This window comes from Hirundo rustica, chromosome 7, assembly GCF_015227805.2.
Source record: "Hirundo rustica isolate bHirRus1 chromosome 7, bHirRus1.pri.v3, whole genome shotgun sequence".
NCBI lineage: Eukaryota > Metazoa > Chordata > Aves > Passeriformes > Hirundinidae > Hirundo > Hirundo rustica.
The window spans coordinates 30,387,114-30,413,705 of record NC_053456.1 but is presented as its reverse complement, the minus strand read 5'-3'; the positions used below and the strand labels follow the sequence as shown (position 1 = coordinate 30,413,705).

The 26,592-nt window shown below is 43.4% G+C and overlaps 1 protein-coding gene and 2 long non-coding RNA genes across 4 annotated transcripts in view; 2 read left to right on the top strand and 1 right to left on the bottom strand.

Moving 5' to 3' along the window:
• Window positions 1–2,678: 2,678 nt before the first annotated feature.
• Window positions 2,679–6,524, bottom strand: LOC120755122 (uncharacterized). Its single transcript, XR_005701637.2, has 3 exons — window positions 6,338–6,524; window positions 4,379–4,625; window positions 2,679–3,250 (listed from the first exon to the last, which is right to left on the bottom strand). It is a non-coding gene; the product is annotated as an uncharacterized LOC120755122 (long non-coding RNA).
• Window positions 6,525–9,114: 2,590 nt separating this feature from the next.
• Window positions 9,115–11,844, top strand: LOC120755121 (uncharacterized). Its single transcript, XR_005701636.1, has 3 exons — window positions 9,115–9,238; window positions 10,311–10,373; window positions 11,148–11,844. It is a non-coding gene; the product is annotated as an uncharacterized LOC120755121 (long non-coding RNA).
• A 4,282-nt stretch (window positions 11,845–16,126) lies between these two features.
• GLS (glutaminase) overlaps window positions 16,127–26,592 on the top strand; it is a 63,554-nt gene continuing 53,088 nt past the window's right edge. Inside the window, exons 1-3 of one of the 2 annotated variants that reach the window (XM_040070522.2) lie at window positions 16,127–16,515; window positions 24,440–24,536; window positions 25,020–25,141. In XM_040070522.2, coding sequence (XP_039926456.1) covers window positions 16,178–16,515; window positions 24,440–24,536; window positions 25,020–25,141 — 557 coding nt within the window. In that variant the 5' untranslated portion in view covers window positions 16,127–16,177. The remainder of the gene's footprint in view (window positions 16,516–24,439; window positions 24,537–25,019; window positions 25,142–26,592) is intronic. The other variant, XM_040070523.2, reaches the window with a different exon arrangement.

Below are 26,592 nucleotides of genomic sequence, written 5' to 3'. Positions count from 1 at the left end.
TTGTCTGTTCCTTTTGCTTCTCAGGATTGCTGCTGCAGTAACTGAACTGCTTGCTATCTCCAAATTACTTTACACTCCCTGGATTTGAGACAATAGCGCTTTTTTTCTGGCTAAGAGCTCAAAAGGGAGTTAGCTGGGCTGGCATGTTTGTTATTACCGATTCTCTGGTGCCCTTTGTGGGAGGGCTCTCGGGAGGGATGAGTCAGGGCCCAGCCCAGTCTCCTTGTAACTCAAGTCGTTGTTTGATGGGCTTTTCCCTGTTTGCTGTAGTGCTTACATGACTGTGCTGCCCAGGGATCAGAGATGAGTGGTGGAGCTCTGCCGAGCTAAGCGCTGGATGGATGAACACGTGATGAAGAGACAAGTGCTGAAGAGTTTGCAGGCTATTGTTGGTGGGCAAAGCTCATGGTACAAACATTACACATTCTCTGACCTGATTGTTTTTTGAGGGGGTGGGGTGGTTTTTTCAAAGGCCGAAGTCAGCTGGCATTTAGCAAAGGCAAAAAGAGCAATTGTGTTTTCTTCTTTCTGGCTTGACACTGGTGCAATGTCTTATCAGAGTACAGGACTATTTCTTTACGCTAAAGACGAAGGGAATAGCTAACCCAGCTGAGCCCAAAGCTTTGCCTTATAAGGGAACTGCCCGAAAGCGGAGATCTCCGGCGGGCCTCTCCTCGGGAGAGAAATCCAGAAAGCTACGCGCTGGTGATGTGTCAGACCGGAGTTCGCAGGGATGGCCAGAAAAACAACACTCCTCTAAATAACTTTGTGAAACTTCAGCGTGAAGGAGGCCACCAGCTTCCTTCCGAGGAGCAGTGTGTGCAGTCACACCAAAGAAACAGCAACAGGTTTGCCTGAACAGGAGCCTCCTTTGTGAGCGCCTGTGCAGAGCCTCTGTTGCAGGCTGGTACTTCAGCTGACTTCTCAGCTGGAAGCTATAAACACTTTCTGACTACAGGCACTTTCAGCTGGACGGAGAGAGCTCTTTCCCCCGGTTTAGGAAATGCTCCTTGCTGTCAGCCCAGGCACCATTCTGAGCTGTCCTCCCTGACTGCTGGGGCAGATAATTCACACGATGGTGTGTAGGAGCCTCACCTCACTATGTGCATGTGTGCCCAGGCAGCTCAAGGGTTCTGAGAGAGGGAATCGGGCCAGCAGATTCTCCTCTCGTGCCTCAGGTCCCTTCCTGAGTTCACACGCTGTTTGTAAAGATGCCTTGCAAAGACTGCTGGCTCAGCTACGGAGGTCGTGCATTTTTTAATTAAAAGGCTTGGTGGTTATGAAATGTTCCTGAAACCGGAATGTAAGTAGACATCGAACCAGTTCTGTTTGAAGCATAATCAATTTAAATAGATCTGCTCGTGTCTGCTATGCAGCCATGTGACTCCCCTGGGTTTGGCCTCTGGGCTTCGAGACAGCGCTCGCAGACGGGCTGCGGGAACGGGGCGGGATGAAGCGCGGCCCTGGTGGGAGAGTACAAGGTCTGCTTTGTACGGGAGCCTCTGCGGCCTCCCAAAGCAGAGCACCGTGGCAACGCTCCAGCCCCGGCTCTGCTCGTGCTGCCTCTGGTGCTGCCATGGCGGGCTGTAAGGTCTACTGTCGGACAGAAATGGAATTTGCAAGCGAGCAGATGTGGGGAACTTCCCTTCCTCGTTTTAGAAATCGAGGGCCCAAACTGGGAAATCCCCACCAGCTTGCCGTGCATGTGCAGGGACTGTCATCCAACAGGAGAGCTTCACCTGGTCCCACTTGGTGTTGAGCCCAGCACAGGGCAGTGACCTCCAGCTCCTTGGGAGTTCAGTTTGGCCAGCCCCCTCCTTTGGAGGTACATGGATCCTCCCTGAAGCAGAGGGATACTTCTGAGGAAGCTGTTTAGTGCCGACTGTCAGGGATGCCGTGAGTCTGGTTGTGACTTCTGTGGGAGCAGGTTCTGCTCTAGAATATACCTTGAGGGCAAGTGTTCATGTAATACACAAAACTTGCTTGTGACAGTGCTCAAATGTACCATCCCCTGCTGCTACTGGGTATGGGTGATGCTACTGTCACACAGCTGTAAAGCTGGGGTGATTTTAGGTATAAGCGATGATAGGCTGGTATTAACGAAGAAAAGCTTCAGGTCCCCTCACTAAAGGATTAACAGGAAAAACTGACTTAAAAAAAGTGTGTGTGTGTACATATATATGTATATACACACACACACACTGCTGTGCATGGAAAAAATGTTTGTGCAGAAACATCTGATACCCAAGAGCTCAATTAGATCTGATGAAGGAGTCTGAAGTCGCACTTCAAGAGCTGCCTTCAGAAGTGTGAGGTTGTTTCCCCACATTAATTACATACACACGTAAGTGGCTCTGTAGAGGTCTGAAACATCATCTACTGAGTGCAGGTGCAGGAACATGGCACCTTGTCAAAAACTTTTGACAGATTTTAGCAAAACCTAAGGCTTAATGGTAATTAGGAGCAATTTTTTTTTTTTTTTTTACATTTTTTCTATTAGCACTGTAAAAAAATTGAATTTAAATTAAATCAATCTCTCCCATGTCCCCATCAGCATTTAGTGCAGGGTCCTTTCTCCTGGGGGAGAAACTGTAATGTGGTATTTTACCTCCTGTGTGGGAGCAAGGCACACCAGAACATGTCAGATCTGGAAACACAGGGAGGTACTTGTCTCTTAGGGAAGTTAAACTTGTACACTTTCATCTCAGGCTGGAGTTAATAATTGATATCCCTCAGATGTAAGCTACTTGCTTCTGGGGAAATAAAAAACAAATATACATTCCTGCCCCAAACAAACAGCCCTATGCCTGAATTCATATTGCTAATGAGTAACTTTAGCATCCAGTTCAGGAAACAGGTATAAGCTCTTCTGTTTAAAACCCTTCTTGGCTAAAAGTCTCGTCTTTGCCTTTGAAAGTACTGCAGCATCTAGAGAAGTATTCTTGAGCATCTTTTTTTCTGACCTGTGCTTTCCCTCGCCACTTTTCCCTACCTGGTGCCTATCCCTAAAAGCACAGTGTAGCTTTTTGAAGTGGACAGTCACACAGATGTGTTGTTTCACACTTGTATTTGACTCATGGGTTCATCTGAGGCTTTGCTGTTGTTGGGTCTGGAGCAGCCTTGGCAGTTTGCAGCACTTTGTTCAGCACTACAGGACGACAGCTAAATGTTGACTTGTATGATGCATTTTCTTTCACTAGAGAAGAAAAATCCCAGCTTCTCTCAAGGTGGTGGTCACCAGAACCTAATGCTGTGGAAAAAACAACACCTCACCCTAACAGAAAAAATCCGTAAGGCTATTGCTCTGCCCTTTGTGAAGGGCAGTATGTTTGAGCACCCATCTCTAACACTTGTCTATACAGTCAACAGACAGCTCAACCACCATGACCATCCCTTCTTGCTTCTGGAAAGATATACGGTTCTCATTACAGCTACCTGCCTATTAACATAATCCTTTCATTGTCATTACATTGACAAATTACATGCTGGGTGCTGTTGCACACTCCAGGAAGGCAGTTTTCCTTCCAGACATGGCATTTGTTCCTCTAGGATTACTGGCAGGGCTTGCCTGGAAGGGATGGAGTCACACATGGCATGCCGGGGTGTCCTGCCTCGCCACACTTTGTGCTTTCATTAGTAGGTTCCATGTCCTTCTCTTGAAACACCATGTATTCCCTCTGGTGTATGTGTTTTTGGTTTTTTTGTTTTTTAAAATTTTTAAATTTAGCCAATATTCAGGGAACTCAGACCTAGCTTTAGTCTGGTACTGTAGTTTTCACATTTACTTGATGGGTGTGGTTTTGACTGAGCACCTGTTTGATGGGGTGACACTGCTGTATCCTCGTGCTATCAGGGTGCCAGTCAAGTCTCTGCTTAGGGAGTAAACTCAGAGGATGTAGCAGTGCAGACCCTGGATGAAACCTGTATTACGTGAAGGGCCTTACTCCTCAGAGCTGTGGAGACCAGGTATCTGTCTCGGTGTTTTGTGAAGATGTCTGTTGTTTCAGCTTGGCTAAGATCTGAAGAAATTCTGTTATTTAAGTAGAGACTTCAAAGAATGGAGGTCAATTAGTTGACCTGGGCTGCAAAGCCTTATTTTTTATGTAGGTAGATGTATTTTGGCTGTGCTGATACATCATCTAGGTAGCTTGTAAGTGGCGTTTGTGCTATGAATCTTGTCTGGTGCTGCCACTCAAGGAGGTGATGATGACTAACAAGCTGGTCAAGTTGCCATCTGTCTTTTGGTGGCTTTACTGTCTCATGTGTTCTGTAGGGCAACACTGACTCTGGGGCAGCAAGCAAGGAGAAGGAACTTCCCTCCGTGCTGCCAAATCACATGAGTTATTCTGGACACAGGCTGTATCAGGGGGTGACTCACAGGATGATATGTCAGCTGTGTGACCTTCTGAGCTGGGGCCTGGAGCCAGCTGGAGACCACTGCGCAGCTCCCTGAAGATAACTCATGCTTTCTTTGTTACTGTCGTGCAGTCTCTTCAGTGCCGTGGCTGCTGTCGTCTGCATATCCCAAATCAGCTGATGAAGCTCTTGACTCCTGGTAGTCCTCTCAGTCCTCTGGCACAGCTTGAGTATTGAAATGACTGCAGAGGGGTAGGGGCAGGATTCACCTGCAGATAAACAAAAAGGATCTCTTCCACCTGCCCTGTGTAAGAGCTCCTGGGATGATTTAGTATACTAAAAGATGCAAGCAGTTAAACACCCTACCCATATTATTGCAAATGCTTTCCAGACGGAAGACACTGCATTTGTGTAAATATTTATATAATACTGTGGCTATGATATTGTGGCCTCTTTTATCCCACACCTTTGTCAGGGCAGGAAAAGCCTGCTTTGTGCAGCTGTGGCACTATCAGGTTGCTGAAAGCCCTGGCTTCATTTATCTTCAACTCCTTGGAAGTGCTGAGGGCTGCCAGCCAGGCTGTGAGGCGAGAGTGATCATGGCAGCTCCTTCCAGCAGCAGCTGGGGAGGATGTTTCTGTGAGCTGGGAATGCTACCCAGGTACACAGGCCTTGGCTGTGCACACCTCACAACACGGAGGGGAAGCCTTGCACATGTCTGTTTTAATCTCTAGGGTCTAGAGACGAATATCTGAATATCTGCGTGGGTTCACAGTGAGTGTGTCAGTCCTGCACACGGGAAGGCTGCCCAGAAGTGTGGAGATGTGCCAGCAACTCTTATTTCAAGTGCTCGGATAGGTCACAGCTCTGCTGTGACTGAGTGACTGAGCAGCACGCCTCCTCCCTTGCATATCCTCCCTGTGTCTGATCCACACCGCCCTGGGCATCCAGGAAATCCTTTCCACTGAGTCAGAGGAGGGATCCTGTTGTGTAACACAGGGCTCGAAATCCATCATGGCTTCAACACAGGATTAGGACAACATCCACACTTTCCCTAAACTAATCTTCAAGCATGCTGGTGGGGCTGGAACAGCCAGCCTCCACGGGGTTGTCCCTGACAGTGTAAAGGGAATTAAAGGGACACTGAAGCTCCTTTTTCCAGGGATGGGCAACAGCCACAGAACTTGCCAGGGAGAGCCAGCAGGCTCCAGGTCACAGCTGCTTCCCATCACTTCTATTTCCTGGATAACAGTGTTCATTTGTTTCCAGATTTTACTTGCCTGGGAACTCAGTAACATCTGTTCCTCCAGGTTTCATCAAAGATGAACTTCCTCATGGCAGAAAAGGCTTTTAGAAGTTGTTTTGTCTTTTTTTTTTTTTTTTTTCCCCCACTCCCTGGTTTTGTTCTCAGAGCAGTGACTTTAAGGTTTACCTCTAAAGGACAATTATAAAAATGATAAGCTTGCCTTGTTTGTTAAACAGCTTCTGTTCTGACTTGCTCATGACACCAGCTCCAAATGCCCCTGTTCCCACTGTTCAGGGAGCTCCAAATTCCCCTCTTCCCACTGTTCAGGGCAGCAGGCAGTGCTGGTGGCTGTGCCAGGAGCCCTGCTCCCGTGTGCTGCCTCGTGTCACACAAATGCTGGACAGATTGGCAGTGCCCTACAACATACTGTGCTATAGCCAATTCTGCTGAGGATTCACAAGATGCAAAGGTGTGTTCAATCTGCTGCGCTAATAGGAGTTAAAAAATCAAAAAGGCTTACAACTATGATAATAAACAGATTATTTTCTTGGTAAAAAACACCTGTTTAAATGGCTGCTTGCATGTGTAAGCCTGCACTCAGAGTTCTGGATTTTATTTAGTGGAATGTGGCATAGTTCATCTCTATAGGATCACTTATGGAACTTAGAGTATTTTTTAATTCTTTTTTTTCTTTTCATAAATCCCAAACTAATTAGCTTTGTTAAGAATGCTTACCTCATGATTACCTGTAGCATCATTCCTCATCGCTTTTCTTGTCTTGTAATCCTGTTATCATAGGGTTAAAAAAGCATGTAATTCTTTAGGAAGGAGAAGTGAAGCAGTTAAGAATCTTTTTTTTCTCATGCAGCCCAATTCTAAAGCATTTCAAGCACTGAGCTGTTAGTGCCTTCCGTGGACAGCCTTGTGACACCTGTGAGGAAGGCATTTATACAAATGACCTCTCTTGGGCCATGGCATGGCCTTTGCACACAGGCAGGTGTGACCCAGTGGACTGACTGTTCCCAGGAGATCCCTTTCTGCTCCAGAGAGAGTGCCCTGACATCCTTCTGCCCACTCTGCTTCGAGGTAATGTGTAACAGACTGCCAGACCTTTTGGGAATAATCTTCTGCATCCACTTGCAGCTCTGATCTGGAAGCCTCTGAGAATTGAAGGTTAGGCAGTTCAGGTTGTGGCTGGAAGACGCAGCTGACTTTCTACGTGAACTCTGAAATAGGCACGCAAAGGTTACACCTGTAACTTCATGGCACAGCTGCCTCTTACTCATGCCCTTGAACGGAGAGCACCAGGAGGTAACAGAGGTTTGGAGAAAGCAGCTCTGTCCTGCTGCGGACGGGCTGAAGCCAGTCTGCTCCGCTGCTGTTCTCTGTGGAGCACAGCATTCCCAAAATGGAGTTTCAGCAGTACTCCGCTTCGAGACTGGTTTGTGACTGTCTGTCTGGGTGACAGCCACCTGGTGACTGTACTGCTTCTGCAGTCATCTCATGCATATGACATTCTTCCAGTTTTTTAAGATGGAAGTCTCAGTGTGCGAATAAATTTGGCCTAGACATGAGAAGTATGCAAGAAACAGAAATAAGCTGGCAGGAAAGCACAGCTGTAATGCTATTAAAGGTGCTCGTTCTTTTTCTCCTCCTTGTAATGTTTATTTGGCAGCTTTGGAACCAATTCTGCGCAATCTATATGGGGATTAAAAAAAGGCTGCCAGCCTTTTTTCAGAACTACTATGTGGGAAGAGCACTGTTCCTCATGATTTTCTTTTTCCATACGAGCACTTATCCTGAGCCAGACTGAATGCCATTCAGGTGGAGTGTGCCGCGCATCCAGAAGTGATCAGCACCATTCCATCACACAGATCCTTCTGCTTGTCCTGAAGTACAGGGTCATTGGACTGAGCTGGTGGATGTTTCAGCTCATTACCTTCATAAGTTAATGGTTCTTGTTACTCAAATTAGTACTGAGATGTAAATTAACCTTTTCCCTCTTATCTGTTAAATAAAGGGTATAATCTGTATATTCAGGATGTTTCTAGAAGATTATTACTCACTAGCATGTGGTTTGATTGATTAGTTCCAGTTCTAGCAATCATTAACAATTACTGGTAGTTTAAGAATTACTTCTTATGTCAAAGGGTGGAATTTATTTGGCTTTACACCAAGGCAGGTTCAGTAAGCCCTGCTACGCTGTTACCTTTCTCTTCAATCATACTTCTGTATAAAAGGGCAAATACATTCTACTGCTTGTGCTTTTTCAACCCTGAATTTCACCTTTACTGTTAAGAAAGCATGTTGACATATCAAACAATGTAACTAACAAGCAAAGCAGAACAAAATGAGTCACTATTTAGGCTATTTTTTTTCCTTTTAGATTATGCTTTCCCTATTCGAATATATCAATCATAAGACAGAAATACAATTTAAAAGGTAGATAACCAGAAGAAAAACTTGCAGAAATGTGCAAGGTGAGATAAACTGGGTAGGAGAATTGCATGAAAATACTCATAATGAAAGTGCGAAAACTGAAACAAATGTAACTTCTTGATGAAATATGACTAATAGGGCACGTGTCTTCCTGTCTTGAGAGTTTGTAACTGCTGCAGTCATGATAGAGTAAGTCAAAGCTGGAGAGGAAACAGAAAGGTGGCTGGATGATGTTTTCCTAACCATAAATACATGAATAATTACATGTATCTGTTCTACGTGCCTTCTGGCCCAAAATACTCAGTATAGTTCACTTTTTATTTGTTTTCTTAAAGTATTTTTAGCAGAAAATATCCTCCCCACTACAGCTGGCTTGCTGAACTATGCCACTGTTCTCTGACTGTTTTAGCAGAGCCTAGCCTCAAGTATCCAGTAAGACTTTAGTCAAACACAGCACGTATAGCAAACAGCCTGAAGACAAAACAAAAATTCCTATTGAATGGACCACAGTAGGGCCTACTAGATTTGTTCTTAAATTAGAGAACATTATGTCTTGGGTGATTAGTGTAGGGTATTACAAGGTTACCTTTTGTGCAAGTATATGGCAGAATAAGAGAAGTCCTAGTAAGTCCAGAATTTATATTTCCTAAAATCAATATAATCATATTATTCAGATAGGCAACTGGTTTGGCTTTATGCCTTATTATAGGGGTATCTAATTTTCCAAAGCTCCGTTTGTTGATCAATCAGATCAACAGATTCAGACAAAACTTTATCTAAATATTCCAAATATCCAAGCAAGTGGTCATCATTTAAAAATTGTCTGTGGCAGGAAGGCTGTGAAGCCTGTTATCTGACAACATCCCTTTCCTGTGGTGCAAGGCCAAGTGTACAGAGAGAAACAAAACTATCAGCATTTCTTGGCTACTGCTCTTCCTTTGAGCCCTTCTACAGCATGTTAATTTAAAGCACCTCAAGAGACGTTTCAGTCTTATCATGTGAAACTCCTCTTTCTCAAAGCAGAGAGTAATGACCTGCCAATTTGTAACCCAGCTTGTTTCACTTCTGTTTTACAGTGTGACCCAGTTCAATAGCTGTCTCAGGACAACTGTGAGGGAGTGACAAGCCATGGCATGTGCGTGGGAATGATGTTGCCACCAGAGCTCTGATTTCCACATCACAACCCAGTCAGTTGAGGTAAAAACCCAAATAATTTGGTCTAATACTGCTATGAAAAGTATGCTGAAGGCTAAAAATACTATTTAAAAGGTAGAGTTTCTTGTATGTTTTCCTGTCATCTCCTGACTTCAGTGAGAGTTGTTTCACACCCTGTCTAAAAAGATGGAGCATTGTGGAGCAGTTAAAGATGATGTGAAGAAGTTCTGTGACAGCAGTTAACATTACCAAAAGTACAAATCTTTGGCTTGCATAGGTGTTTCAAATGCACCAAAAATACCATACAAAATTTTTGAATGTTTTTCTTCCTGGAATTTAGGATGAACATACATGTGTTTAAGCAGCAGACTAGTTATTAGCAAAAACAGGTACTTAATGCAGGCTATTTTATAACCTTGATCGCTCTGCTTTTAAATCTTGGCATTATGTTTTGCAGATCTTCAGTCCCCTAGCCTACTGTTGTGGAACTGTTCAAAAGTCCTTGGCTAAACATTAAATACCCTTGGAGTGTGGTGGTACACCATGTGCTATTGGAAGTGCTGCTGGTCTTTCTCCCTTTCACCTCCCTAAGAAAGTTACATGTTGATAAAGAGACAATTAGATGTGGGTGGAGGAGGGAGATCTTTCAAGGTTACATCCTTCAAGAACTAAAAAACTTTTCTGTTTTTTCATTAGTCTTTATGGGATGTTTTGTTTTTAAGTAAACAGGAGACTTAGACATTCATGCAGCTTGGAAGGAGACTGGCAACTCACAGCAGTTGCAAAGGAAGGCTGAGGAGTCAATCACCTGAAGTGTACCTTCCTCTACTCTCAGTGCAGTTACAGAAATGAGAGGGTGCCAAGAATATCAGGGCAGAAAAAAGCATGTGGTTTTGCTGATTAGTTTACCATTTCAGAGGTAGTGGGATTTTGTTGGTGTTGGCATTATACCCTGTCCCCAATCAGAGTGGTTTCTATGTACTCCAGTGGAGCCTTTTAGGGAAGTGGAAGATTTTTAAACTATTTGGACTACTACTAATGATGAGACAGTTTCCATTACAGTCTGACTGCTTGTTTTGCTTGATTCATTTTACCTTGTTTTGTTTCTCTGCAGGATGGGAAGCCCTCCTCTTAAGACTGGATGTTTTGTCAAGCTTAAGCTTCTACAGAGCCACAGGTATTTGTGAAAGGATAAAACCAGGGCTTTTTCTTCATGGGACAGTTTAATGGGATGCACTTCTATGCTTTGTCCTGAAAGCTCGCACCTCTCCAAGTGTCTTTTTAATGTGCTGAAATTCAGAGCTGAAAGCAACCAGCTTAGGAGAAGGGGAGGATGCAGCACAAGCTGGCTTTTCCATCACTTCCGAGCTGAGGTGGCACATACAGATCATGGAATGGGTTTGGGTTGGAAGGAACCTTAAAGATCATCTCATTCCAAACCTCTTCCATGGAGAGGGCCATTTTTCACTAGACCAGGCTCTTCCAAGCGCCATCTAACTTGGCCTTGAACACCTTCAGGGATGTGGCAGCCACAGCTTCTCTGGGCAACCTGTGCCAGGGCTTCATCAGCCTCACAAATGAAGAATTTCTTCCTAATATTTAATCTAAACCCGCTCTCTGTCAGTTTGAAGCCGTTCCCCTTGTCCTGGTACTGCATTCCCTTGTCAAAAGTCCCTCCCCATCTTTCCTTAGGGCCCTTTAGAGGCCTAATAACTAAGGTGTTAATGGTCAGGCAGTGACTGCCCAGTGGAGCTTTGTACATGACAAGCCAGCTTGTGGTCAGCCAAGTGCTCTGACCTCCTCCAAATGCTGGCACCAATTTTCCATGTCTGTTCTCATGAGTAGCACATGAGCCCATGGGCTCCCCTGAGCTCCCTCATGAATGCTCAGCTCAGGCATGTGATGGGGGAGCTGGATGATGTTGTCTCTTGTTTCTTTTTGCTTGCACAAGGTTACCATGGCTAATATTTGAGGACTGGGAATACAAACAGAAGATCCAAATATGCTCCTGCTCCCTGGCCTCCTGTAATATCAAGACTGCAGTATAAGAGATGTCATTGAATGTGACTGTGGGTGGAACGCATGGGGTATGTAATGGTATGATTTGGGTATACTGTAGTACAAATAATATGCAGTGTGCTAGGTGCAGCAAGGAATGCTTCTCTGTTAGCTTCTGAAAGTGTACGTTCTGATGTGTGAAGAATATCACATCTGAAAAATGCCATGACTGACAGTGAGCACGAGGAATGATGGTGCTGTCTCACCAATCAAGATGAAAGGTTAACAAATAGAGTAATAGGAAAAAATTGTTCCAGTCTTTGCAGGTCATCCTCAATAACTCTACTTCTGTGATTTGCTTGCTGTTGTTATATATGCTAGAACACATCATATGCTGTCTGTTAACCACGCTAGGAATGTCCCAGGCCCTTGTAGTCTTTTTTCATGTCTATCTCGGAAAATCCTCCAAATACTCTTCCCTTTGAATTAATTCCTCACTGCCTCTGTTTGCCTGGAATGTGAGTGATATGAACTGAGCTACTGACTCATCGATGCGCTATGCAGAGAGGGCATTTTTGATTTTATTTTTATTGCTTGTCACTCGAGGTCACTCCCTCAACTATTACTTTCTGGTTAAATAAATCCTCTGAATGTTTTCCTCCTTGTTGAATTTCTGAGCTACAATGCCCAAACATTTGAACATTCATTTTATTAGATTAAATAGTAACTATTTACTGGTTATGCTTCTATGCTCAGAAAAAGCTGTTCTGTGTCCTCTGTACAATCCACTGGGGAATGTTTCTTGTGACTGAGCACCTTTCCTTTGAATCAATATAAAAATGTTACCCAAAGGTGCAGCAAGTTAGCCTCACAAAAGAGAAGAGTATTCTTAGGAACTGCTACTGGAATGGGTAGAAATACTTGAATAGATAATAGTAGTCTCTGGTCCTTAGTTCTCTTTTGGAAAGCATTACTCCACAACAAATGAAACGGAGCCAACATATCCATTTAAAATAGCAAAGTAAACAGTTCATGTCGTAGTCAAGATAATCCTTAATTTCTGCTGCTTATCTGAGATCTGCCCTGCTGATCTGATGGGAGGATTTAACCTTCCTGAAAGCTTTTATCACTGTATGTGCTTGAACTGGGAAGACCTCTTTCCACCTGCTTTTCAGAGCCTTTTCTCCTAGGAGATTAATGCTGCTATGCCCCTTTTAGAAAGGAAAACCTCTGAAATATGGATTATTTTTAGAGAGCTATACTAGGAATATTTTGCTACAATGCAATTTAAGGGAAATACTTAAAAATAATGCCTATTTAAAAGATCCTTTTTTTTTCTTTCCTGAAGAACCTTGTTGTCTTAAATTCTAATAATTTTTATCTTACAAAAGAACATGTATAGTTGTGGAAATTAAAAAGAGAATATTTGGCTTATGGTTACTGCTGGTTGTGTAACCAATTCAAAATAAAAGCTATGGGGAATTTTAATTTCAAATTTCTTTGCTCTGTGTGGAAACCATTTTGTAATTTTCTGTTTCTCTTGGGATACTGTGTGAAACACAGAATGGCAGAGCAGATGGCGTGTCTTCTCTTTCCAAAGAGACCAGTAATATCACTCTGTTCAAAGGAGAAGTCTAAAGGGGGTTTCACTTGGATATGGGAAAGCCTAGTCTCACATCTGGATCAATATAAAAATCAGTGTCAGTTTAACAGGTTTAATGTATAATGCTTTTCCCAAGCAAATGGTTGTGGGTTTGATGCTATTTTAACTAGATTTCTTATGGCTTATTTTAAATTTAAAAAAAAAAAAAAAAAGTGTCTTTAGATTAAGACTCTCTGGTATACCTGTGGTAGTGGGAGGAGAGGAGAGAATCAGTGGGTGAAATGTCTCAGGCTTAGTCATAGTAGGAGCAAGGAGTGATGGCCTGAATTATGCAGCAAAAGTTCTCAGAATAGCGAGTGAGTCACTATTGGCCTTGAACTTTCTGGACCTGAAAGTATATTTATCATTTTGCATTGTTCCCAAGCTATGTATTTGTAGTCCCACACACAGAGCAACTTGCATTTTCTGCCCTCACGAGCCAAACCACAGACAGGGGAATTTCCAGGGACAGAAGTGGAGGATCAATTTCTTTAGGTGAATTTTAAGAAAAGCTTTAATGAAGAATACCTGCAGTGGGAGATGACTGATGTGAAGGCAATGCTAAAAGGTTAAATAAAGGAATAAGGCAGTAACATACAAAGTGGAGGAGGGGGGGGAAAGGAAGTAAGTAAAATTAAAGAGTTCCTGTCGGGTCCATCATGGGGTACTGTTTTGAGAGGCAAATATTTTTATGAATGTAGTAGCTTTCTCTTTTCCTTCCCACCACCTTATCTGCAATGTTCTGAACAGAAACCAGAGCATTAAAAGGAAAGATCCAGCTCATTATATTTTTCATTCTTCCACTTCTCCGGAGCCCTACAGTATAAGAGATGAATTAGACAAGTTTTTGCACCAGGTTGTGGCTAAACAGCTGGCTTAGAAAAGATTGCAGCTGTCACATCAGCAAACCACCTTGGCACTGAAATTCAGGATGTTGTAGTGTCTGCAGAACTGTGTGTTCAGTCAGTGACCAAATGTACATTCTAGAAGAGACAACACTTGCTGTCTCTGGTCTTAGATCAGCAGACTCTGTAGAAAGAATGGAAAAGGTGCTTTAGAGACTTCTATCTTTAGAATATTTTACATAACGTAATTTTAAAAAGGAGAAATATTATTATTGGGTGGCAGGATAAAAGAGGCAGTATTGGCTTGCCAAAAAGGATTTAGCAAATGGAAATCCAAAATTAGTTCCAGGAAATGTAATAGGTAACATAATAAGTCCGTGAGAACTGCAGGTACTTTGCATTTTTGTATGTGAAGTTACTGCAGCACAGGATTACACATCCCACACTGGTATTTCAAGTTTCCCTGATCAGTGGGAAGAAATTTTTTTTTTTTTTTTGGTGGAGGCTCATTTTATAGGCATAGATTATCAGCTGCCTTTATATCTTCTTCCCCAAATCCTCATGGCTGTTGTGACAATTTATTAGCATAGGGAACTCCTGTGGGTATTGTGCTGCCAGGTAAGTAGAAGCACAAGGCAAGACTGTTCTCCATGTCTATTTGTAGTTATCTCAGAGTGCATGAAAAATGGGTAACAGAACCCTCTCTGTGTCATGGGGGTCTTTAAGAGCAGTTTACTATGCCTAGACGGTTGGAACTTTCAATCTGGGGGGTGGTGGAAAGCAAAATGCCAGTACCTTCAGAGCAAAACACTTCCAATAAAGCGTACAGCAAGATCATTTAAACTCAGAATTGCAGCTTTTCCACCCCCACCTTGCCAAACATAATAAACATACCAGATGAAATAAACCTCAATACATGGGGAAATTGTTTATAAGGAAATTTAGTAGTCATAAACTCACAGCTCCACGAGTATTTACATTTTTGCTCTGAAAATTAAGATTCCTAAACTGAGAAAAATTAAAAACTGGTTTGCGTATTGGCATTACTGAGGAAGTAGGGTGACAAGAAATCTCCTCTTCTACTGTTACCCATAATGGATACAATTTGCTAATATAGATTTGTACTCATCTAGGACAAATTTAGCAGTTGGTGATGTGAGCAAAGTTTCACCAAGTAACTGCAGAATCTGTGACTTCCAAAATGCTGTATCCTGACAGCTGTGACAGAAGCTTAAGTGTATATAAAGAGCAACATTTACACCTTGTACTGAAGCCCTGCAGTTATTTTCTGCTACTCTTCTCTGCTACACTTTTGCCTTTAGGACTTCACAACCATGGGTTGGTGGTTCCCAAACTGGTGAGCAGCAGCAAAATTTCTACACTCTGATTAAAATGTTTGGTGATGTGAACATGAAGAATGGCCGCACCCAGTTCACTTGAGCAACCAGGTGGTTGATTTTTGTGGGTTTGTGTTTGGTTTATTTTTCTTTAAAACAAAAAACTTCAGACATTTGATCAAGACTTACAGTCTCCCCTGTAAGTTTTGGTGATGAGCTATGCAGTTACCCTTTTATTGCAAGAACATGGAAACCCCTTAGTAGCTCTGCTTCTTGCCAGAAGCATTTGACCCAAAGAATGTGGGAATAACCATTCCTGCTGAAGGTATTTCCAACAGACTCCTGTTCCCTCAGCCCTTTCCTAGGGCGCCTGCTGGGTGACGGACACAGGCCCCGTGCATTCTTCTCTCTGGTGACCACTGTCAGGACTGAGGGAACGGCCTGAAGTTGTGTCAGCAGAGGTTTACATTGGCTATTAGGAGAATGTTTTTCACCCAGAGGATGGTCGGGCAATAGAACAGGCTTCCCAGGGAAGTGGCCACAGCACCAGCTTGACAAGAGTTCAAGAAGTGTTCGGACAAGGCTCTCAAGCACAGGGTGAGGTTCTTGGGGAGTCCTGTGCAGGGCCAGGAGTCGGAGTCGATGATCCTTGTGGGTCCCTGCCACCTCAGCATATTCTGTGATCCTGCCGGCACGGCAGAGGCGGTGCGCTTCGTAATCAAAAACATACAGTTTTAAAAAATGGCCATTTCCATGGCAACCTGAACCCGACACCGCCGCAGCCCAGCCCGCTCCCAACGCCTTTACACGTCGCAGAGCGAGGGAGCGAAGGAGGGCGGGAGGAAAGGAAGGAGGGAGGAAAGGAATGAGGGCGGGAGGCGGCGCCCCGGCCCCCCCTCAGCGCTCCGGCTCCGCCCGCTTGGGGCGCTGCTGCTCCCGCCCCACCGGCCGCGCGCGACACCAGCGGCCCCGCGGGGAGAGTCGGCCCGCGCCGGGGGCGTGGCAGCGGCCCTGAGTGACGTCCCCGCCGACCAATGGGCGCCCCGCGCGCCTGACAGTTAGGCGCGTTCGGCCAATGGCGCGCGGCGGGGGGCGGGCGCAGCGCGGCGCGAGAGGCGCGGCCGGGCGGCGCGGCGGGCAGTCGGCGCGGTGGCGCAGGATGATGCGGCTGTGGCGCTCGGCGCTGCTCCGGGAGCTGCTGCTGCTCTGCCCGCCGGGGGCGGCCGGCGGCGGGGCTCCGGCCCCGGGACCCGCCGCCGCGACCAGGCGCCTCCCGCCGCCGCTGGCCGCCCTCGGCGCCGGCCCTCCCGCCGCCCGCCGCGGCCCGGCGGCGCTGCCGTCGGCGAGAGGTCTATGCACCCGCTCGGAGGGAGCCTTGGAGGAGCCGGGGAAAGGGGCGCAGGCGCCGTCGCCGACTCCCGGCGAGCCCCCCGCCGACAGCGGCCACAACAATAACCACGGCGGCAAGGAGGTGGCCGTAGGCGGCGGCGGGGAGAAGTGAGTGTGGAGGGGGCGGCGGGAGCGGGGGATGATGCGGAGGCGCCATGTGAGCGCCGCCTCCCCCTCGCACGCGTGGTGCCTGCGGAAGGGGCCGGGCCGGGCGGGCGCTTCCCCGGCAGGTGCGGGGACCCCGGGGGTGCCGGGTCCATCCCGGCCGCTCCCCGGGTGCTGCGGGCTCGGCTGCCGGCGGGTCGCGGCCGCGGCTCGGAGCGGGAGGGAAGCGCACACGCGTGGCGGGGGACGTGTGCGCCCCTCGGGGCTCCGCTCACCGCGGCGCGGGGCCCAAGCAGCCCCTCGGGCTTCCCCTGGCCCGGGGGTCCCTCCCGCCTGTGCCGGGTGCCGTCCCTGGCGAGGCCCGGCGCCGGCAGCGTGCCGCTAGGCTGGCTTTGATAGCGCTTCCACATGGCTAAAAATATTTCTCAAGAGAAACGAAAGCTGTGTCATCTCGCATTAATTATTAAAGGCAGTGTGCATGGTGCGTAGTGCTGCCTTGGAAGTTTTGCAGCACTGTCTCCTCCGCGTCTGTATCCACCTGGATGCATTCCTGTGTAACCTGCCCTAGAGTGACCGAGCTTTGGCAGGGGCATTGGACTGGGCGAGCTCCAGAAGTCCCTTCCAGCCCTAACAATTCTGTGATCTAGTGCAGCCAGGGACAGATACTGCCATCCCTATGTGTTTATAGGTGCTGCAGGATGTGTGCCTGTGCCAAGAGGTCCTTATTTGTCCCTTAGTGACAAAGGTACGTGCAGGCAGTAGAATGATAAGGCTGTATATTTTTATGAAATTAATATTCCTTCACTCAGAACCTGAAATACTCCTTAAAAAAAAATAATCGGAGACAGGTGTATCAGCTCCATTTTTTGTACTTGGTAATGACTGGTAGTGGATACCAGGGGTAGAGTATAATGATGAGGTAAATGGATTGGCAGAGCATTCTTCTTAGTCTTCAGCATGAGGCAAGTCTTGAGTGTTCATTTCCTACCACCCCCTGTCTGACAGTGTGCATATTGGCTGTTTGAACCTGGGTGCGTTTAGAATCTCAGATAACCTTTTACAAGAAGTTTGACAACTTAACTGCAAACCCCATGAAGACTTCTCCTTTGTATGTGTTTGAAATGTGCCCTGTGGCATTCCTGTAGGCACCCTGTGCGCTGATTATGGGGTGGCATCATTAAAATTAAACCCAAGCTGCTTTTCCAGGCTGTCCTATGCTTATTACCTAGATGAAAAGAGCAAATGACAGAAGAGACAGGCCTGAGAAAGGAGTATCTTGTTTTGGCACTGAGCAAAGTCTCTGTTAGTCTGATGGTAAGAGGAAGTCTGGAGAAGATTCCACAAGGCCGTTCAGGAAGGCTTCAGCCCTTAGCTTGTTAATAGTTCTGCTTTTGAGTTGTGGTTTGTGGGGTTGTTTTTTTTTTTTTTTTTTTTTTTTTTAGCATGAACTTCAATATGGCAGCTGGGGAGAGAGGCTGTGGCCTTGTTCTTCTCTGTTTTTCCCTCCTGGACGTGTTAGCTGCTCAGCCTGGTTCAGTGGGGTATAGCCTGCTTTAAAGGCATCACCAGTTACTTTTGCTGTCAGATGCCTTAAAAAATGCATGCACATCAGGTTATGTAACCATACACAATATAATACACGATCATACGGGTATTCTTTTTAAATTTATGCTATTGTTCAACAAATACAGAGACTCCTCTTTGAATTAGCTCTCTGTATAATGTTTTGGAACAACAACAAAAAATTCTTCTTTGGCCTGAATAGGTGTGGTTTATAAAGACTGCATTTCTGTTTTCAAGCAGAAATACAGATATTAAAAACTTTGGAGAAAACCAGCATGCCAGCTCTGATGAGTTTTTGAGGCTATTGCAGAGGTGATTTATTGAAGAGGTAACATTTCCTTAAATTGAGGTGTTATTAGCTTCCTACAGCTAGCATCAATTAGGGAAATCCTTTAATTTCTAACATGTGTGGTAAAGCTATGTAATCACAAACGAGTTAAATGCTTTTAATAATTTTTGGCTATTGACAAAAGGATGTATTTGAAAGTCAGGTGTTTGTTCTTTGAGTCTTACTGCAGAATGAACAGGGAGAAACTCTGTAAGACATTCAGCATATAGTTACTAATGCAGAAAAAAGCTAGAAACTTTCAGGTTGTGCAAGAATTCCTGGTGGCACATTAGTCAGGCTCCTGAATACTTTCATTCTTACTTTCCTTCAAGCATTCATAAATGGTGCATTCCATGTAGAAGTCATTGCTATATTAAGACACAGTACAGGGTCAAGAAGAAGAGTGAGGTTCTTCAAAAGACAGGTGCCAAAACTGCAATGACAACTGGGCTAAGTCAGTGCAGTCTGTATTCTGCTGATTCCAGCACTTTGCCATCCGTAGTGTCTTTAACATTTGAGTGGTGTTTGGCAAATGGTCTGTGGACCCAACTGGCAATAGTACTTTGCTTGCTTGTTAGTGTTGGGGAGCTATTTTTTTTTTTTTTTTTTTTTTTCCTTTCTGTTTGGTTTTAAGGTCATGCTTCTGGGATACTGGAATAACCCATGATGTCAAAAAACAGCTGTAAGGTTTTCCTGTTTATTTGCTTACCTAACAGTCCTTGCATACAGAGTAGGAGTTGCAAGCAAGAGCCTGAAATGTTCTGTGCAAAGACTATACAGAAATTTAGAGCAGTTTAAATCCTCATAGTGAGAATAAATTATGAGGTCTGTGGCTGATGAAATAACTAGTATCTCATTGCATAACCAGATCCCCTGGTGCATTTTTTCCATAACATCTTCCACCACCTCCTTATCCCTACTATCCAGCCTTCACACTGTGTATCCAACTGAAACTTAATGTATTTTGGACAGGAAAAATAATTGAGCTTAAACTGAGAGGGGTCACAGACCGGTAAATTTAATTATTAGGAGCTGTGGATTAAAACACAATAATATCTCTGCTCATGCCTGAGTTATTAAAACACAGTAACCTAATACACTCCTCAGTTATAGACATGTATAATATTTAATACCCTTTGCTCCTACTTTCAATATAACTGTTCTTCGCTTGCTTTTACTTTCAGTATAAGAGTTCACCTTGCATCTTATGCTGGACAATAAAGGGATGAAACAGTTTGTCTTAGCAGAAGCTATTTCTAAATTAAAAAGGCCTTGGTTAAAGTGAGTGGGAGGAGCAAAACATGAATGTCCCTAACTTTTGAAAGCTAAATTGCTTACTTTTTACAGCTAAATTGCAGTGGTGCTGGATACTAGTATATAGAATATCACAAAACAGTTAAAGGAAGTGTTTGTTTGTTTTTAATGACAAGGGAATGGCAGTGCTCTTTTTTATGGGCAGGGATGAATTCTGGAGATACTTTTAAAAATAAGTTTGCTTTTGTATGCCAGACTGTAGAGGACTAACTAGGAATAACCAGACAGTGTTTAATTTTGCTGATACTTCTGATGGAGTGTGGATACAATACTCAGAGATGCAAGAAACAGGGTGCATTTTTATGAGACCTTTCATAACTTCTGTAGAGGCCAAGGTTTTGAAGCTAGTGCTTTTTGCTTTACCATAAGCACTTTGTTAGCTACTGAACATATCTAAGTTTGTAAGTATGTAGTTTGCTCTTGAATCTTTGTAGTTCTTGTGGTAAATACCCAACCTCTGTTCCTGGACCACTGTCTCACTATAGGAGTGGACAGAAAGTCATTACTTAGTGACCTGACAAGTGTTGGAGTTACAACCAGGATATGCAACATCTGTACTATGGTGACAACTTCCTCAAGATGCCTGTCTTAGAGTGGCTACTGTCTGTGACTTGCAGCTCTCCTAGAATCCTAGAATTGTTTGGATTGGAAGAGGCCATTTAAAGGTCCCTTAGTCCAAACCTCTCTGCAATGAGCAGGGTCATCTTCAAACAGATCAGGCTGCTGAGAGCCTCATGCGATCTGACCTTGAACACTTCCAGGGATGGGGCATTTACTGTCTCTCTGGACAGCCTGTTCTGGCATTTCACCACCTGCATCACAAAATTCCTTCATTATATCTAATATAAAGCTGCCCTCTTTTAGTGGAAAACCATTATGCCTCGTGCTGTTGGGACAGACCCTGCAAAAAAAGCCTGTCCCTGTCTTTCTTATAGACTCACTGTAGCTATTGAAAGGCTGCAGTGAGGTCTCCCAGGACCCTCCTCTTCTCCAGGCTGAGCAACACTAGTTCCTTGAGCCTTACCCCTTGGGGGGAGGTGCTCATCCCTCTGACCATCTTGGTGGCTTCCTCTGGACCAGCTCCGAGGGGCCGATGTCATTCCTGTGCTGAGGTCCCCAGAGCTGAATGTAGTACCCTGTGTGGGGTCTCACCAGAGCAGAGTAAGGGGGAAAATCCCCTCCCCTAACCTGCTGCCCACACTGCTCTGGATGCAGCCCAGGACACGTTCGGCTCCGAGTGCCCATGCCTGGGTCATGTCTGGCCTCTCCTCCACCAGCACCCACAAGTCCTGGGCAGGGCTGCTCTTGATCTGTTCTTCCCCCAGGCTGAACATTGATTCCAGGAGTTACCGTGGCCCAGGTGTAGAACCCTGCACTTCACCTTCCTGAGCTTCATGAGTTTGTCCAGGTCCCTCTGGATAGTGGCCCATCCCTCAGGCTTGTCACCTGCGCCACTCAGCATGGAGTCATTGGCAAACTTGCTGAGGCTTCATTCGATCCCGCTGTCAGTGTGATTGATGAAGATCTTAAATGATCCTTGAAGGACCATTGTTTGTGACAGTCATCATGACCTCGTTTTTATGACTGGTGTCATATTTGTTAACAATGCCTGAAACTGTTACTAGCAATATATCTTTATATCATTTGTTGTTCTGTAAATCCTGTTCTGCATTTTGGCAGTTCTGTCCTGAAGTACAGAGTAAGAATCTTCTGCATTATTTGAAATTTAACATTGTTTCTATCCTAGAAATTCAGCATTTGTTAAAATGAAGAATTTTAACAGAATCTGGTGCAAGCATTGTACTGATGCAAAAGAAAGAGCTGAAAGAAGGACTCAAAGTCCTTTGTGCTTCAAATTCCTCTCTTGGTTTTTCTTTGTATTTAAAAACCAGTCCACAGTATTGTAGTCCACAGATGAGTATACTACCAAAGAAGTCTAGTTGTTTAATAGTCTGGTGCTTATTTATTTTTTCAAAGAAGGTAAATAAGTATCGCAAGTCGTTATTCATGAAATCAGGTAAACTGGAATTTCCACTTAATTTGACTGTGAAAATTGCAAGTCCCCTGACTGGAAAAACAGCTTTTTATACGTGTGGAACAGAATTATCTTGCTTAGTGTGTTCACAGTGCCAAAACACATCTTTAAGGTTAAGCAAACATTAGTTACTGGCATCACTTATCTGATAAACTGCAGAGCAAGCCTTTTCACCCCTATTTAGCTGATAAACTTTACCAAAAGATGGACTACTTGACAAGGAGCAATTTTCTGTAAATATATTGAATGTCATCCTCTTTGCTTTGGTCATCTGTGCAGCTCCATTGTTTAATTAGGCTGAGTGACCCAATATTGAACAACAGCAGATGTGAAAGATACGAAAACCATGTTGGGAGATTTTCTGCTGTGAAAGGTGCACATCTCTTTAATAGATTAAAATCTTATGAAGAGGCAAATAAAATCTTGGTTAAATGGCTGAAATATTTTTCTGCACCTTTCCAGATAGAAATTCCATACTTAGAATGGCTGTAAAATTCCGAGCAATTGCTCAGATATGTGTAATTAAATACGTTATCAGTTAACATTTCTCAGTGTGTTTGCTGGCTGGTTTTGCCTGAGTGAAAAAGGAGAGTTTCTTCCTGCCATACCTTCATCAGTCCAGGAATGACTGGTGTAGCAGAGCCATTCCTTAAAACATGACATCTTGACATTTTGGAGAGCTCAGTTGAATGCTTTATGTAAATGCTGAAGATGTAGGGGTGTAGACAATGTAACTTAGCATAACTTTTAAAATTAGTTCCCTTGCAGAATTAGCATGCAGACACAGGGTGAAGCTTTAGCTGCTGTGTTGGTAGTTCTGGTTCTGTTGACTCGACTGGATATACTATCCCCAAAGGATTGAAAGTGAAATATGCTGCCTGGAAGACCTGAATTTTCTTTAGGAAAAGGGCTGTTCAGTAATTTGCTTGAGGTAGTTGCAAGTGTTTGTCTTGGTTGAATTGCCAGCCTGTCTGTGTATTAGTGAGCCAGCATAATTTAAATTAAAAAAAAAAAGCTAGACTGTAAGACAAGGAAAGTTCTGTTGGCTTACAAAGCTGTCTTCTGTTCTTAGTATGTAAATACAGTGTTTTAAATTGGAAAATGAGAGGTGATATTTTTTACTACTGGTTTTCACAGCTAGTCATGAGGAAAGGAGGGAGGCAAGGGCAATCTAGAGGTTGTCTTAAATTTATAATGGTATTTGGATATAATCAGATTTTTATTAAAAATAATCATAAATCTGACTTGTGTAAGTATTGGGAGAGGATTAAACGTCAGTAAGATTGCATTGGCCTATCTAGGGTCTGTGCTTAGCTGCAGCATTTTATTTTTGCAGTTGCAGCCCTGAGTTCTGTTATTCAAAGAGTTACTAATCTCTTGAAAACGTCAGTGACTAGAATTTGGACCTGCTTTTCGTTAACACATGCATAAATGTATAAAAATACATAAAATGCCACTGACCATTCTAATTTCAGGCAATAGTTTATCTATTACTATATAGTAACAAAATATTGCCAGTGTTAATAATTATAAGATAGACCTTTAAAATTGATGACTAAAATAATGCAAGATTACATACTCTGCATTTTATTTACTATGTATATGGTTTTTTTATTTGGTTTTGTGTATTTTTGTTTGTCAGACATCGGAACATTGGCTTTTTTGTTTGGAAACAAACCATGGCACTTTTGGGGACTGAAGAATCAGAAACCCTTTGCTGTTGCTGCCCCTCCCAGTCTGGAAGTGTAGACTTGGGCTCCTGCCTGCTGCAGGGTGCTTTGGAATATCAAAGAATATTTTTATACTTTTTATCAGTTAAATCTGTAAACTTCCAAAGGCTTTGAGCGAAAGCTGTCCATACTGCAGAAGGAAGCTGGGTGCTTGGTTTGATAGGTTTCCTTCAGATTTCACATAAATTGGAGATGCAGGTGATGAAAAACTGCAGGCAGAGGGGAAGCGTATCTCAGAGTGAAACAGGTAACGCCTGGGATCCTTGGAGAGCCCTGTGTTTGCACTGATAAGCACAGTGACCATTAAAGGTGCATCTACACTGGGTTTACTTAGCTAAGTAGATATGATGAGAGTCACTCCTTCTGCCTCAGGTGCTCTATTATGCTGCAGATGGCTTTGCTTGTTTCATGGTAACTGATGGGGCTTACATAAGCTTCTAGAAGGATAAGGACTTTAGGACTCCTCTGTGGAGTCCTGAAAACAGGACTGTTTTGAAGAAAATGTTACACATTTATCATCTCCTTCTCTGGCCTGTAGAACAGTTGGGTCAGCTCTACAACTTCATTATGAGGCATGTACATCCTGGAATCTTATAAATAATTTATCCTCTGCAAGTAACATACCTATCCTTGGTAACTTCAAAAAGGGATGTGTGATTAATGTGCTTCCAAAAAAAAAAAATCTAAGTATAATCTTAGTGGTAAATGTGTGACAGTAAAAATATGACTGAGTTGCAGTTAAGAATGTTTGCTACTGTAAAATCTGTGTAAGCTGCTCGTAATGTTACCTTTTTTTTCCCTACTTAAAGTCTAACTAAGCTTTGTGTTCACCGATGAAAACGTTCTTTAAAACTAGTGGTAGCAGTGCAAATGTGTTTCCCTGAGAATAGTGCAAGAATGTGTATAAATAAAAAGAGGCACTAAAATAATCTATGCTCTTTTTTTTCTGTTTTCCAGTAAAATTAAACAAGGTCTCCTTCCCAGCTTAGAAGATCTACTTTTCTATACTATTGCAGAAGGACAAGAAAAAATACCAGTTCATAAATTCATAACTGTAAGTTTACTGTTCCAAAGTGCTATATGAAAGCTAACTACTGCAAGGTTACTTTAACACTCTAAATGCAAGAATGCAAAGCAAAGAATTTCTCCTGTACATGTGGGAAGGAATGTAACTATTGTTTTCCCCCCAGTGCTGTTTCTATAGTTAAGTAAGAGAATGAGTGTATTAATGTAACTCTTCCCTTCTTTGATGTGCAGAGGAGTATGCTTGAAGGCAGCCGTGCCTGTGGCATGGCTCAGTAGTGTTTGTGCTTGTATAAAATGTAGTTGGACCACTGGATTTCAAATAACATGAATGCTTTGACATAAAATGCAGCCAAAATGACCTAAGGAAATTGCTAAAGAATCGGTAAAGTGTCACAGTGTCTCTGCTGATGAAGCAGTGGCAGATCTCTTGTAGTGATAAATGCTGAGCAGTAGATAACTTGATTGTAATAGCATATCTTTTCACTTAGTAATTATTGTTTTATTGGAATAGGCACTCAAATCTACAGGATTACGTACATCTGATCCTCGATTGAAGGAGTGCATGGATATGCTAAGACTGACTCTTCAGACTACTTCAGATGGTGTTATGCTGGACAAAGACCTTTTTAAAAAGTAAGCTTTCTGTCAATTCTGTAGAATTCTGAATGAATGCCATCTATGTGTTACTGAGTGCTGTCTTAAGGAGAGATATAAGGTATATAAATCAATTAGAAAGGGAGTCAGACACTCACTCCTGATGCTGTTTTGATAAAAGTTTGTTCTCAGATTTCATGCAGCAGACAGGCTGTTGTGATCTCCACAGGAGTTTAATGTGCCAGTGTTGTTTGTGTGTCTGACCCCATACTGTAACTCTTGGTCAGATGCCAACCAAAATCAATGAATGCAGCGTGAAGTGTTTGGTAAAAGTTTACATAAAACTGCTCTCTCACTGCATTGTCAGTTTTTAATCCGACGTTCAGGGTGCTGCTTCTGTGTGGTGAGATGTTCAGAGCATGTTTGTAATTCTAAAAGTGAGTATGTGGGAAGCAGTGACGTTAAATTTCAAGCTATGTGGAGATGAGAGGGGTTAGGATTGGAGACATTGGTCTGTTTTGGAAAAGGTCTGTGTGCTGTATTTTAGTGACGCTTTTGTGGTTTTTTTAGCGAAGTTTGTAGTCAGCTGAATACTACAAACACTGATCAGGTTGTCTTCTATTCATGTCAAGCACACTCCTTTGCTCCTCTGCTTAGAGCTTTTGTTTGCCAAAAGACTGGAAATTTAGAGGCTCTTAAATTTTGAAATGGAATTTTTGGACAATTTTTCTGTCTGCATTTTTATTCCATTTGCAGGGTAAAGCATAAAAATGCCGAAAACATACTTGCACATACAATTTATGTGTCTAGGTATATGTATATATATAGGTATATATTCCTATATATAGTTATATAAAATATATGCAGTATGTGCTTATCCTATACTATGTATTTACATAGTTTATGTAAGAATAAAAATATAAACATAAAGTATGTATATAGATATATTAAAACATTTTTGGAAATAGATTAAGAAAAAGTGGATGTCTGTGTACGTGACAAAAAGCCCAGTTGACTCCTTAAGCAGATGTGAGATACTTCGTAAAGGTCCAGCATGGACTAATTTTACTCCTGTGTTAAGTTCTAGACCAAGTCTTCACTCTTTTTATTGTCAGCAGAGTAAAAACTCAAAATTGTTAGATTCAGAAACCTTCCTGGATGTGTGAATGGATTGGAGAGGAAATGCATTTGCTGTTATGTGTTACATTTATACTAAAAGGCTTATTTGTCACAATAAACTGAATTATGTTTTAGGCAAGGGCTCTGCATTTGAAAAAGATTTGATTGCTGATTAGTAGGATTATCTTGTGTTCCGTGTCACATCTCTGGGATTTGAGCCTCTGTGTGAGGAGAGTAGTCATTACTGTAACAATTTGTGGAAAGCTTATGTGGTTGCTTCTTGTGTAGGAAGAGTTTTGAATGAACCATTTTACAGAGGTGGAGAGGTGAATCTTGTTTCACATAGCAAGTTTCTCTTTGCAGGAGCAGAA